The sequence below is a fragment of the Strix aluco genome, chromosome 28 (genome assembly GCF_031877795.1).
Source record: "Strix aluco isolate bStrAlu1 chromosome 28, bStrAlu1.hap1, whole genome shotgun sequence".
Classification (NCBI taxonomy): Eukaryota; Metazoa; Chordata; class Aves; order Strigiformes; family Strigidae; genus Strix; species Strix aluco.
Window position 1 is genome coordinate 3,689,824 of NC_133958.1, and position 15,144 is coordinate 3,704,967.

A 15,144-nucleotide genomic window follows, 5' to 3' on the forward strand; every position below is an offset into this window, starting at 1 on the left:
ACAGCTGGCTTAAAGCAAAAATGTGGGATGGTAGCTCATTACAGAATTAGCCCAGAGCCTGGAAAAGCCTGGTCTTATCACCAGACAAGCTTTAGAGAGGGTAGGAGAGCAAAGGGGAGCAAACCACAGGGTCTTCTGTAGAGCTTTGCTCAATCCACAGATAATTTGGATCTCAGCCTTGAAATGTCCAGCTGGGCTGAGTCCTCTAGGACTTTCCTTGCTGGGACTTTTTACGCTTCTCTCTGACCAAGAGGTAATATGAAAGGCCCAGAAAGGAAGGCCACATTAAATCTCATGGCGTGCCTGCTCTTTGAAGTATCACACAAAGCAAGCCATCCCTGGGAATTGTCTAGCATTTGGAGCCAGAAGCCTGAGTGTAGTTGATGAGCTGTGACATTTGAATGTCATCTAGTCCCAGTCCAACCCCCACTTGCTGTTTAACTTGGCAACTGGCTTCCCCTCCCTGTCCCAGAAATGCAATGCTCCACCAAGGTGACATCCACCTCCAAACCTCCCTGCCTCTCCCATGCTACCTTTGTCTTTGTCCTAGAGGAGGAAAAAGCTACAAGGAGATGCATAAATAAAACAGGATATTTTCCTGTTTAATTGATGCCATTAAGGGAGAGAGACAGCAGTTTTCACCATGTTTTGACTGTCCTGTAACAAAAATCTTGCAAGAATCTATAGAAAAAGCCTCTGGGGTGACTCTGATGGGACTCTTAGAAAATCACTGGTAAAACTATAGCTTTGCTGCAGAATTCTGTGTGTGAAATAAAAAAATGCAAACAGATGATTCCCCATTACACTTACAGGCAATTTTGTCTGAAAAAAAAGATATTATTTCAGTTGTGTATGAACCAGCATCTATCTAATCTAGGACAAAGTAAAATATGGCAGGTTCTGGTGCTGAAAAGCATCATAGATATACAAATGCCAAGGCCTGTGCACTCAGTATTTAGCAGGTCCATATCTGTTTCTGGAGGAAGCAATGTGAATAGGAAGGAGAAATAACCTCAAGAAAACTAATAGAAATGCAGCTTAAACACGTGTATCTGGTGCCCTCCTGTGGAAACGAGCCACTTCGGAAGAAAGGAGCAAATCCTCGGTGGTTTTGATGAGCAAAAAAGTGTCTGGGATAGGGATTACTTTTTGGATTTAGAATAGGACTAAGAGTGATAGAAACTAGAGCTCAGTTAGCAATTTAACTCATCATTTTCCAAAAACTGCTGCGTGATTTTCTGGACTAACAACTGAGTTAGTTTTACATACTGTTTGAGTAGCTGTAGTAATCACACCCCATTGCTGTTACTACCTAACCATTAGTAAACAACAGTTTGCATTGGAATGCTGTACTCTGCTTGCTCCTGTTTTAGGGACTAGCAGAGGACAAGATGCGGCTGTTGCACAAATGAAACTGAAATTTGTGTGCGAGCTTAAGTAAAGTTTCCTAACACTTGTCTCTGAAATCTGAATGAAACAAAGCAGAAAAAAGGGTAGCAATCGTTATGTTTTGGAATTGAAATTCAGAAAGCAGATCAAGCTTTCACTGGACAAACTAAGTAACACTGATTCGTGATCTACTTTATTCTTACATTTGCACTACTTTATATCTTATGAATGTTTTGTATGACAGACATTAAATATAAATGCCCTCAACTGCTGTACAGGGTCTGGCTTGTGCACCGAAGCGTGAATTTCTTGTCATCCTCTACGTTCCAATCCTAACAATTCAACACTACTGGTTAAATGTGATGTCTCATACTCACAGTTCACATGGGGAAAAGGAGCGATTTAAATTTTTTTTGACCAATAAGCGTTACTGCTTTTTAAACTGCACTTATAGGGAACGAATATTGGCCTTATTTGCAACTTCAAAAAAGGAACTGCTGTGAAAAGAGGCTCTTCATTTTCTACATGTGCTTCCATATACCAGCAACAGGAATCCACAGCCATAGCCAAAACCTGAAGAATGCAGGCTCGTCAGGTCAGCTCCTCCCACAGTTTTAGATGGTGTGGTGTTTTAGATGGTGTTTTAGATGGTGTTTTAGATGGTGCTACGAATCCTCTGCAGTAACCCAGTCTGATCACTTCGGACTGGCCGGACCGTAGCTCAGCTGAACAGCAAAGGGTCAGCGAGGGGAAGGCATCGCAGCCTTCCCCAGCACACAGTAGCTGGCTGAGCTGGTAAATATTCAGGGGGATGCTGGCTGCAGATGTATCGCTCTCCTGACACAAGGGGACATGCTGCCCCTCTGCAGCAGGACGTGGTGGGATGGGGGGTGGAAGTTGGCCAGAGCCACGCGTTCAGCTCGGCTGCTTGAGCCACCCCGGAGAAGAGTCCCCCATCGGCCTTAGAGGGATCTCTGCTCTACTGTGGGAAGGCGTAACAAGAAGTACTGGTGAGAAAGGAAAGACAGGCCAATTCAAATCAGAAGCAGGGGAAAAGAATTAACCATGAAGATGATTAATCAATGGAATAAATAACCAAGGGATTTTCTGCCATTTGAGGCTTCGCAAGTCAGCACTGAAAGACTCGCTATAAGGTGTCTGCCAAGCTTTATTGGTTAATGGTCAAAAAAAATGCTTGTGGAAAGAACACCACACTCAAGCACACGGTGGTAAACCCACAGTCAGGGTGCCAAGGCTGTTAAGTCAATCACAACTGACCGGAGTTAGCAAAGGGCAACTTCTCTGGCCTGTGTTATATGGGAGAAAAAATAGATAATCGCCTCTAATTGTACAGCAGTCAGTTGGCAAAGTTTGCAGTTTTACAAGAAGAAAGAGGAATAGGAGGAGCAATAGCAAAGAGGGAAATGATTCTCCTGCAGATATTAGGCAGCAGCTAGCTCTTGGAAAGACACGGTGGCACAGTTTGGTGCTGACCAGACTTAGCTTTGATTATTTTCAAGAAATAAAATGATTTGGTTTTCTGAGTGGTGTTGGGTTTTTTTTAAGGGAAAACTTTTCCTGCTACTGGTAAGAACAACACAGAGCAAAAAATCTGCATATTTTCCATGTTAGAGAGGAAGAATCTTTAGAGGTTTCTTCTGTATTTCTATTTTTCACTGTTTTCTCAATGAGAAATGAGTGGAACAACTAATACGATAAACCAAACAACTGTTCATTCTTTCCCTCTTTTCCCCCCTCCACCAGTAGCTACTTATGCAGAGAACGGCTGCACAAAGCCAAAAGCCAAAAACTTTAACCACAGAAGAGGGGCAGGAAATGGCAGAGAAGAAACAGAAGCATTTCAGAGGATGGAAAACCCTGCCATTTCTTCAAATCTACCTTACCTCTGCTCTTGGACATCATACTTTTGTGGAAAAAAAAGCCAAAATCTGTTTAAAAAATAATGTTTGGGTTTTTTTACCTGTAACCAAATTGGAAGCTAAAGTTTATGGCTTGCTCTCTATTTTATTACAGGAGGGTGCCTTGTTAGGCTTAAACTGTAACAGAATGCACTTAGATGATTTATATCTTTTTAACATTGAAATACTATCCAATATATTAATATAATAGAAAGGATATGTGTGTGTGTCATCTCTCTCTGTCACAGTAATCATAAGCCCTGTGCATGTTCTACATTTATTACATCCTACATCATTCTTAAGATGATCCATGTGCCTCAAGGGAGTTTGTCATGTTGTAGGTCCTGCTGCCACCTAATGGGAGTGAGCCCAACCTTCACCTTTTGTGCTAAAAAAGGGGAGAAAACCGGTTCTGAAGCTTCTATCTGTGCAGAACAAGCAGCTAGCAGTACTAAATGCTTTAATTTTTAGAGTCATAAAAATCTTGGGAAATTTAAGTTAACTAAACTTAGTATTAATTAATAGGATTCTTGCCCTGCACAAGCTATCTAGAGTCATATATAGTACCTTAGTTAGGGGCTTGATACCATGTTCCCAGCCCATGTGAAGGTGCCAGTCATGGTAGCCCACACTAAGGGTTACCCAACAGTGGGTTTTTTTGAAGTGCAAAGCAACAAGGTCCATATTGCCAAGGAGCCTTGGGGGCCTATGCACTCAGACACCCTCAAATTACTGTGGTAGAAGGTATTAAGCTGCAGAAACACTGGTTTTAGCTTGCAGAAAAATAGTGCAAATTAACCTTGTTTGCTGCAAAACCGGTTGGGTTGAGCAGAGGCACGTATATATGCTTTTATATAGATGTATAATATAAATATAGATATGAATGAGCCCTAGGTCAGAGAAGCCTCGGCTTTGAAAATGCTGCGTTAGGTCTCGGCGTACGCTGAAGCAGGACAGCTGAGATGCAGGGACCAGTGACAACTATTGCTCCCAGCACCCTGCCACTAAGGAATAAATCAGGCCCTGTTGTCCTCTGCTCTGATAACCCACCGCCCCTCTCGAGCCGACAGCTAGTGTTCCAGGCCACTGAGTCAAATTCATCGTCTACTTTTTTTCTCCTCTGAGCCACTAATTCTGTCTCGATGTTAACATCAGATTAGATCTGTATTGTCTTACAAGCGTGGCTGCAGAGCAGTCAGCGGGAGGCCTGCAGAGAACCAAATCAGCCATGAGCTGGGCCTCCCCGCTGCCAGCATGAGGAACTACCCGGATTAAGGGGTTGACAAAACACGGCTGTTCTTGTGCTCTTCTGTAGCAGCAAGTCCTGCCCCACTGACCTGACCATGTTCCTGAGATGTCTCCCTGGCTTGGTTCCTCAGTACACGTTAGATTTAGATCTGGCTGTTGATGACTTCTTCCTGACCTTAACTTCTATAGGCTTCAGCTGGTATTTTTTGGCCTGTTGAACATAGACCAGGTTCACTGAGTCCCTGGAATTGATTTCCTGGGGAAGAGGTTTCTTTCTTTCCAATGTAGGTGCTGGAAGAAGAAATAACGATAGAATAAAAACAAATGGAGGCTCTGCAGATGTATGTTAACTAAATACCAGTGTTTTAGGCTAAATGTATCTTTCACTGGGATATTATTGTTGGGACAAGCTAATAAGTCTTACACACAGCTACCCACCAACCCTATTCTAGGGGATTTGATTGCATACATGCTAATATCTAATCTAGCTGCCAGTAGCCAAATAACTGCCTGTCATTTGTGACAGAGCCAGGATCCCCACGTTAACCAGAACTCTTTTTATTAGTTTATCAGACCATTTATTAATTTATTAGATCATTGCCCCTTCTCAACAGATAAAAAGGAAACCCTCTTAAGACTTCCCACTGGATAGGGGTGCCAGGTTTAAAGCTGCGTGGAGAAAGCTAATTGCATTTCACCGAGCGCTTAAACGTTTGGTTTTGTTCAGATGAGGAACAAGAGCTAAACATCACTGCAAAGTCAGTTGCAAACTCCAGCTGTGCTCGGATTTGGGGGAAGACCACTGAGAGGGTCGGTGTGGTGGATGCAGGGATGCAGCAACCAACGATCCGAGCGGCTGACAGCGACAGTGGCTCCTTGAGCCCTTCCCACGATCTGGTGCGATCTCTCTCACAGCATCCTTGCAGCACAGTAAAACCCAACCACCACCACCAAAAGTTTCACTGGCGTTTTTCCAGCCAGCTCTAACACTCCCCATTCAGTTATCTGTGTGTGGCTTCTATTTACGGCTGTACTTTCTCTCCCCTCCTCCATCGCTGTTAGGAGGGTCCAAGTAGAAACACATTGGAGGGCTGAGGGCTATGCCAATAGTTTTAGCTTCTTTTGCTCGCATTTCATCAGCGATCTCTGCAATGCGGAGCCAGGATTTTTCAAGCAAATGCCTCTGCTTTGCCAAATACTGTTTTAAATAGACAACTGCCCTGAGGCTTGCTTTTCTCTAAAGAAAATTATACTGTAGACCACTGATTCCTCTTTCCCATCACCATCCTCCAAGGAACCACAGGACCTTATTTCAGCTCTGCCACTGTACCTCTCACTCCTACGCAGGACTACCACCAGCCTACATGAGCACCAACTTCAGGGCTCAGTCTGTTTTTATCTGTTGAAGGCATCAGCCAAGGTACGCGGTTACCCAGAACACGTATCGCCTTGAGACACAGATGCACCTAGTGAAACAACAACATTTTGTCTTTATTAGGAGTTCCCATGGTAATATAACACAGAGTTCTTAAGGAATAAAACACAAGACTTGGGGTTGGGGTGGGGTTTTTTGCCATTGAGACAATGGTCAAATATCAGTACTTCTTTTTGTCTACACACATGATCAGCTTTAGCACTTACAGCTCCTCCACTCATGGTTCACAATCACAAATCCAAGGGTTAAATCCAGCTAGTATTAAATCCTACTTTTTTTTTTATTTTTAGAGCTTCAAGTCACTGCGGTTAATTAATTAATTAAGTCATCGTCTTTTTTTTTCTTTAAGCATTTACATATGACATTCATTAAACAGACACAAAGCGGACGAGCTCTCACAGGAAAAAACATGCTTACATAGCCTGCAAAAATCTTTTTTTGTGATTTTTTTTTTCCTTTTGAAGAACAAATTAAAACTAAAAAGTCATCATGAGTCAGTGAAGGAAAAAAAAAAAGGAAGACTTAAGTGAATACTGAAGAGCCGCAAGTGTTTCGCAGAATTGAAACGGATCTGCAATTCTTTTTTTTTTTTCTCCCCAACTCGTTCAAATTGATTTTAACATATAGGTGAAAAAAAAATGAAAATAGCTGCAATATATATTAAGTTCACGGATTACTTAACAAACAAAGTGCAAACTCTTTTATGCAAAACTAAAAAGACCCAAGAGTTAAACTGAAATGCAAAATGCATGGATGAATATGGCAATGTTTTTCTTAACTTTCGTGTTCAAAAGGGCCTAAAGGAATTAGGTGCTGAAGCTGGGAGGGTTTGGGTACCTAAGTAGCTTCCAGATCCTTTGCAAATCCCAGCATTGATACTTCATAACAACAAATTTGGTACTTGCTTCTTAAAAGCCTTCATATATATAGTTTTTTCCCTAAAAGAACCTGTAAACACCATTTAAGAAAATACTCACAAATATGAAAAAACAAGATCAATGTACGTGGCAAAGTACAAATAGAAGAGAAAGCAGAAGATGCAGCCAAGTGCCAGGGCATGCAGACAGTGGAGGTAATGCTGTGTTAACTGCGGGTAGAAAAGCTCCCTGGGCTAAGAGACAGGCCAAGTCCGTGGGACTGCCGAGCCCTCCAGCTAAGTTTAAGTGGGAATCTAATGGTGCAGATTTATTCTCCATGTCCTGAAAATAATAATTCTCCAATACCAGGGCTAAAAGACCTTCAATCCCAGAAGACAGTTAAATGCCTAGATCCCGCTAACTGCCACAGAAGCTGGGGCTCCTAAATTCATTTAAGGACCGCTCAAGACCTCTGGTTTCTCAAATCCGAGGCAGCAGGCATCCGAGGAAGGGTGGGGAACCACCAGGCCTTCTCATGTATGTTTGCACAAAGGCAGATTCCTGAAGGAATGAGCGACTGTGAAATTTGCACCACGTATGAGAGATTCTCAGCTGCTGTTGACCCATGGAGCTGCTCTGAGGCTCCCAGTTACAACAGCTGGGCATCTGGACTTGAACTGGAATGGCCGCAGATGCTCGGGCACACCCTCAACTGACCAGCCTTTTGATGAGAGCCAAAGATAAGCTCTCATAAAGTTTTAAATAACCACTTGTCGATGGCCAGGAAGGGGGAACATGGCTGCTACAGAGATCTTACAAGCAACACGTTGCTCTTTGCCCATGGCCCCTGCTTATCCATTTCCACCTCCAGGAAGACAAACTAACTGCTAAGAACTTCTCAAGAGACTCCGTCCCAGCTCCTCAGCTGGTATCCAGCCCCTTTGTTTGCACCAGCTCGAGTACACTGAAGTGAAGATCATAGCTTATGAACCTGCTCCGTGGCCTCCTATTGCAGCTAAGTGGCAAGCGTTGGCTGGAATGATGCAACGTAGGAACACCTGAAGTACCAGGGTGGCAGTGGCAGTGACACGGGAGTCTGTAACTTGAATGAGGTTTGGGAAGGACCAGAAAGAACAGGGAGATTCCCAGTTCTCAGATAAGGCTTCGTAAACACAATGATACAAACATATTAAAAACACACACACAAACATAAAAAAAAAGAAGTTTCCTCAAGGACCTAATTTGCAGCAAAATCCAGAAGGAAAAAAAAAAAAAAATAATGAAAAAACAAACCAACAGAACCAAAGTCCCCAACAATTCTAGCTCACCCAATGGCCGGGTGCGATGCGCTTTGTCAATTCCTAGTGCTGGGTCCTGTTTCTCTCTCTTGGCAGCAGCCAGCCTTTCAGTGACCTCAAAGGTGGTGCTGGGGAATGGTTACAGACAGCCTGGGATTCCTGTCCCTCTGTGCTTGCCTAGCTATTCTGCTGGAACACAGAACCCTACAAAATATCCAGTTTAAAACCCTTGAACTACTCTTCTGCTTGACATTTAAAAAAAAAAAAAAAAAGTATTTTTTACATTTATTATTTATTTATTCCTTTTTTGTGTGTGTCTTAAAGGCAGCTCCCGGGAAATTCACTTTATCCTTCCTTTATTAAAAGAAAGATGCTGAATGGGACAGAGGCCACATATCTCAAACATCCTCTTTACATTTACTTTCGCATGTCAGAGGTGTCAAAAGAGGGTTTATTTCTTTAAATGTGTAAGGGCTGAGGGGGGAAGTGAGAGGGGTTGGTGAAGATGAGGAGGGAATCTGAGGGGACTGAAAGAGGCGCCTTACTTCAGCCCCCCCCTCACTGGTTGCCCGCAGTAACTGTCACAGGCTCTAAAAGGATCAGAAAGGGTCTCCAGGTGCCCCGTCCCCGGTCCGCCGGGCGGGCACGGAAGGGGTCGGTCCTTAGCCCAAGCTGGTGATGTTGGCACGTCCACCTGGCGGTGCCACGATGCGCTGAGTCGTGCGGCGTGGGATGTTGTCATCGATCTGTGCCCCTGCGGGAGAGAGAAGCAACGTCAGGTCCCCCCGGGCCAGCGAGGGTTTGAGATGAGCGAGGGGCAGGACAAGGGAGTCGGGAGGGCACGGCTGCACTGAAACTCATTGAGTCCTCTTGGGCCAGGCTCCGACGGTGTGCACCAAAATGCATCATCTTTGAGGGAAAAGCCCTTACCAGCCTCCAGTGCCTTAATCCTCTGAAACCTGTTCTGCATTAGTACCTCCACACCGAACACCTGAGCCACCCAGCCCTGCACAGGTAAGAGCTGGCTAAGTGGTTTGCCCTTAGCGAGCCTTTTTATTCCTTTAGACAGTTCTCCCTGATTGCACTGAAACAGGCACGCTGAGAAATCAGACCTGCCACATCCCAGACCCACAGCTGGTCTCAGCTGGCAAAGCTCCACTTAAAGTTGGTGCCATCTGCCCCCTTCAGACACCCAGCTGAGGACAGAGCCCAGAACGCAAGGGGGTACTCAGCATTCATGCCATGGCATGAACATCAGCAGGACTTTATGATAGCTCCTATACTGCTCCTCTTCTTCCTTTCTAAAGGGATAACCTCCAGGCTAAAAACACATCACAGTCTCTCTCATTGCCTTCCAATTAATTCAGAGTATGGGAGTATAAACAAGCCGTGATTTCACAGCAATTTAGCCCCATCAAAGTATGTACCAGACAAGCTGAATCCAGACTGGTGCAGGTTCCTCACGGGTGGGGCCTGCTGTTTGGCAGGAGACGTCTTAGCTGAAGACGCCGGCGTGACGGTCTTCGGTGTCACTGACACTTCGCAGACAGGTCCGTCGTAGAGACCTCGAGGCACACCCCGCAGCTCAGCCAGCTGCAAAACAGAGAAGCAGGCAGCCTTCAGGCCCAAAACAGCCTTCAGAACAGAACTAAACAGCTGGCCAGATGTTGCTAAGCCAAGGACACGCATTGCAAGATTTGTAAGAGGATTTGACAGCGTACATCATCTGCTCCGCGCTGATCCTCGCGTGGTGGCTGCTCTCTGAAGCAGCACGGATAAAATGAAACGTGCTCTGGACTGCTGGGCTCTGGCTAGTTGCTAGCTGGTGTGAGCAGCCTACAGAAGACCGCCAGTCTGTCCCCTGCACCCCGAGTTCTGTCCTTTAATGAGCTCACCCCACTTGCTGTTGTATTAAGGGCTCCTGACAACTCTCAAATGAAATTTATTACTCATCCCCAAAAAGCAAAAACAATGCTGAGACCAGAGGCAGGTCTGCATAAAGAGGAGCCAGGCTAGCTGCACATGGCCAGCTTGGGAGCTTTAGATTGGGTTAAATGCAATTATTCCAGTTGAGATGCTGCCCAATTGGATTTATAGGTCAGACACGTACTTCTGTGGGAGACCAGAACACAACAGAAACCATGGATCTGTTCTCTGCAGTGCTAAATCATTAAGGTTGCAATGTTGATAACTTGCAATTTCTTCAAAGAACAATTAAGGAAAGATCATTTGCAAGGAATGTGAATATTACCTATGGTCAGCAGAACTAATACAGCTCTGGTTTTGTCCAGGAGAGGGCAACACTTCGAACATCAAAACACTTTTCAGAAATCTGACTTCATCGAGAAATAAACTTCTTAAATTCTCAGCAACTAAGTTGCAGCTGAGTTCAGTGTCATCTTCTCCATCAGTTTTTACCAACTAATGGCATATCAAAAGGCAGTTTCTGTTTTGAATGGGTGTATTTTACAAATCACTTTCCCAACAATTTTAGCCTCTTAAAAATAGAAAATTCTCACTTTTACACAGTCAGTAGGCTGTGCCTGTGACTCACTAGTCATCCGACAAGAGCATCTGATCATATCTGACAGAAGAGAAAGCAGCATAATGCATCTATAACAATAAATTAGAATTCCAAATTGTTGCTGAAAGGTTTGATATGTAAATGCTATCCATAACTTCTCTTGGTTCTTCTGTGACAGGAGAAGCCTGCTGGGTTATGTGCAGATGGACTCCTCTCCAAACTGGACAGTTGCTGGACACCTGCTCTGTCTAGGTGTCCCAAGACAGAGAAGAATTAGAGCGCAGAAAAATAAAATTTGCAGCAAATCCAAGCTCAAGGCAAAGCATATTCCTGTAATGACTCAAGTGAATAGCAAAAATGAAAGAGGAATGAGATAAATATGGCTCCTATCCAGGGAACATTTTCTGTTGCAGAAGTGTGTGTCTGCGAGCCAGGGGACAGCATCTGTTTTCCACCCACTTTAACTCAGGAGTTTCAGTGAGAGAACAAATGTGCATCCAACCATCTATACTCACCCTGCTCCTTGCTTTGATGCGCTTGTAAACGAAGTCAGGGAACGGTTTCCTGGGGATATACCGTCCAGATCCCTCAGTGACATGGAGATTCCCATCCTCCAGCACGATCTTCCCCTGGCTGATAACCACCAGGGGAGACCCACGGCACTCCATGCCTTCGAAGATATTGTACTCCAGAGACTAGAACAAACAAAAAACCAACATGAGGCAAACATATTCATCCCAGCAAAGCCTGCTGTGCTTTAATTAGCACTCACCAGTCATGCTACTTGCCAAAATTTTAAGGACAGATGGAAGCAAACTCAACAGCATTTACCTGACTTGTATATGTTGTGGTTTAATAGTAAGGCTGGTCTTTATTATCAGTCTAAATTTATTAAGGATTTACTCATGCAAAATTTCCACTGCAACATGAGTCATAAAGAGGAAATAACAGTTTCAAATGAGGAAGTCTACCTGTTTAAATGCATTTAGGTGCCTATCTCTGCTGAATTGTGGGGAATTTAGAAGCCAAATAAAGTTTTATCTGAGTTTCATACTAAAAATAGTGATAATTTTGAAAAGCTGCATTTCAAACCAGCATTTTGGTTGATAGATCAGGGGCCAGGACAATCTTGTTTTACTCTAATGGGATTGCTCATCCTCAATTAACAAGATTGGAAACATTACACCATGGAAAAAAGACAAGCTTTAAAGGAATCACTGGTAAACGTCCCACCCATGAAGCACCCTGGAATGAGATGCACAACGACCATGTTATTTGGGGACTGTTACTCTAGTGACCATCTCTGAGACAAATCCGGGTTTTTTTACTGAGTTAATAATGGAGTTTGCTCTTGAAGTGTGTTATAAGTATGGATAGGCTTGACTGCAGATTTACAATTAGCTAGAATGGTGGTTAAACCGACACTAAACCAGGTCCAGTCTGAAAAAAAGTTGTGGTGGCAAAGGAGGAGGCTTGGTTAGAAGCTTATGAATTAGGCTGGTTCCAAGAAAAACACTATCTCCCCTCTCTAGCTCCTAATGTTTCCTTGCCAGACAGTGGCAAGAGCAGTGTGAATTCTTGGAAAATATCCGTATGTTGCTCTAGCATTTAAAAAAGTAGCAATCATCTGATGCCACATAATCACTGCATCTCCCTGTGTCACAGCAACCGCTCTGTCTGACTTTCAAAGGGGCTTTTGTTTTATACTTGACTCTAAAGGCGTCTCTCGTATCAGTTTCTCTTCTAACACAACACACACGTGCAGTGAGACACAAAACAATCCCCCAGCAGGTGTAATGCCAGGTATAACAGGCGATGCAATGACAGGGGAGGAGGTTAGAGCTGGACGTTTAAGAAAAAAACCTGCGATTTCTTAGACAGCCCTTCAAGCTCTAAACAAACCACTCGAAAAGGAGAGCCCTTCATCCTCCATCGTCTTGGCACAACTTAAGAGGCAGCCTTTGGCAGTAGCTGATCACTGAGTGCTAAGGCCTCTTACACAGTGCAAGAGTTTCAGGGGGATCTGCAGTCCTTAGCGTATAAAGAATTTCTGAACGGCCACTCCACAGCGGATCTGGTTCTCCTTCAGCCTAGCCCAGATCAATGGCAAAATCACGGAGTCAATCCTGATTGTACTGGAGCATTTCCACAAAAGATAAAGACTCTGAGTTTTGTGTTAGGAAATTTTTAAAGAATTCAATTTGTTTCCTAAAGACAACGGCCATTAAAGGGCAATGACTTTCAAATACTCCACCCAGCAAGCTACCTCCAGCTCCCTGAGCCATTCATAAGCACAAATCCAGGTTCAGACCACTAAATTTGGCACCTAATAGGGGTATGTCCCTGGGCTCCCTCCTCTAAGTCATTCCTCTCCAGACTGGAGGTGTGAAGAGTCCAGAAGCACCTCTAAGGTGACTGAAGCAGCCAGACTTCTGAGTCTGGATGCCTCTGTTAGAAGTCTAAGCAGAGGCAGGATGAATCCAGGCCATCTGTGACCAATTCTGACACAGAGTTAAATCACAGGGAAGTGACCCAAACCTGTAAAAAAGTTTCTTTGTGAATGTGCCCAGGGATCCAAGTGTGGAAGAAAATTTTGCTCCTTCAGCTCCAGAGTGAATGAAAGCATTCACGGAAAAAAGAACAAGGAGTTTTTTTCCAGGGAAACATTCCATAGGTTCATCGCCAGCAGTGAAACAAGTTGTCAACAAATGCAAACAGTGGTTGCTTTCTCCGAGACAGCGCTCGAATGTCACAGGGAGACTCCAACCAGCCCTTTGCACTGGGACCATTCTGCAGTTTCCCACAGGGTGGGACAGCTTTTCACTGGAGGAGCCAGGTGTAAGATATGGGACCAGCTGTGGGCCACAACAGCGCCTCTAACAGTGCCACCACAAAGCCACAGAGAAACAAGGGGAAGGTCTGGTTAGTCTGGGTGCTGCCTTGTGCCTCCCTGTGCCAGCTAACACTGGGATCATCACCGGTAAAATCATGTCTAGGTATGACTCCACACACACGTGCCAGATCAGGACGTGGGGTAAATCCACTCCGACTCCTTGATCTGGATCAGCTCTCCAGCAAAGATGTCCACAAGCTGACAAGCTTCACCAACCCCAACTAGAAAAGGGGCAGTTCACATTCCCACTGCTAGTGAGCCAGAAGGTCATAGGCCACACACTGTGGGAAGAGGCCTTTTGATATTTTAGGAGATTTAAAGAGCTTTCTGTGTGCTCAGATCCAAGCATCCAACACTCAGAAAGAGCAGACAATCTCTTTGCTCTGAGAGGAATCTCTGGGTAGCTCATGGGATTTCAGATTTGGACTCAGTCCTCTTCCCTTTCTGCTCACACAGCTGAGCTGTACAGGGTGTAAGACCAGAGAGGGCTTGGGGCATCGAGAAAACAAAGCCCTGAGTTGTCATGAGCTCTAGTTCTTGGCAGGACAGTCTGGCACTGAAGGAAGAGAGGAGGAAATGAGCAGCAGAGCTCACATTGTAGAAAACATCCTTACTATGTTATGAGTCTTGGCGGAGATTGTCTTGACACTGTCAGGATCCCAGATAACAAGATCAGCATCCGAGCCCACTGCAATGCGGCCCTTCCGCGGGTACAGGTTAAAGATTTTAGCTGCGTTTGTGCTGGTCACAGCGACAAACTGGTTCTCATCCATCTTGCCAGTCACCTGGGGAAGAGACAAAAGGAGTCGCTGCGTTAGCCAGGTAGGGACCACTCTGAAAAGCAAATCACTGGCAGGACAGCAGATTCCCAGTGATCTCTGCAGGGGCAAAAACCTCAAGTGGAAGGACCAGAACAAGCAGCTGGGGGAGATAACAACACCCTGCTGCAGCTCTTTCAGCTCTGAACGTCTGGTTGCAGCCTAAGCCTATGACACATGTGACATACCACAGCCTTATCCCAGATGATGGACATCCTCTCCTCAGTCCCGTTGGTTCCCTCAGGGATCAGGGTGAAGTTGTCCTTCCCAACGGCCTTCTGGGCAGTGTTGAAGGTGCAGTGGGCACTGCCAGTAACTTGGAGGTCTCCACTGGAAAGGGCAATGAGAGGTATTTAAGATATTTTATTGTCACAAGTTTAATCCTAAAGGTAAAACAGCCTCTCTTGCTTGCTGGCAACAACAGCTATTATTTTTATCAACCAATTGCCTCATGACGAAGCATGTGTTGTATGAACACAGAGAGCTCTACTCACCACGACAGCAGCGAGTTGAGAAAATCAGGAGTGGTTGGGTCAGGACTCAGTGGTGGGGAAGTAACAAAAGCTGCTGCTTTAGCCCAATTCTTGCTCCAGTAATGAGATCCATCAGTACCCAAGCTGGCTGTGATGGGCTCTCCATACACCACAGTGCCTACAGGACAGGAATACAGACAAATCCACGGTGAGCACCAACCAACATGCATCTCCAGCCTGGCTTCCAGGCGTAAAACATCCTTCTGAAAAAGGGCCAGTCCGGGAAGTCA

At 44.8% G+C, this 15,144-nt stretch overlaps 1 protein-coding gene across 2 annotated transcripts in view; it reads right to left on the bottom strand.

Moving 5' to 3' along the window:
- Positions 1-6,026: 6,026 nt before the first annotated feature.
- The window catches only part of DPYSL2 (dihydropyrimidinase like 2), a 55,706-nt gene continuing 46,588 nt past the window's right edge, over positions 6,027-15,144 (bottom strand). For both annotated transcript variants that reach the window (XM_074807926.1, XM_074807927.1), the window contains exons 9-14: positions 14,876-15,032; positions 14,570-14,711; positions 14,178-14,348; positions 11,186-11,365; positions 9,574-9,739; positions 6,027-8,900 (exon numbers count right to left, since the gene is read on the bottom strand). In XM_074807926.1, the coding sequence (XP_074664027.1) occupies positions 8,809-8,900; positions 9,574-9,739; positions 11,186-11,365; positions 14,178-14,348; positions 14,570-14,711; positions 14,876-15,032 (908 nt within the window). In that variant the 3' untranslated portion in view covers positions 6,027-8,808. The remainder of the gene's footprint in view (positions 8,901-9,573; positions 9,740-11,185; positions 11,366-14,177; positions 14,349-14,569; positions 14,712-14,875; positions 15,033-15,144) is intronic.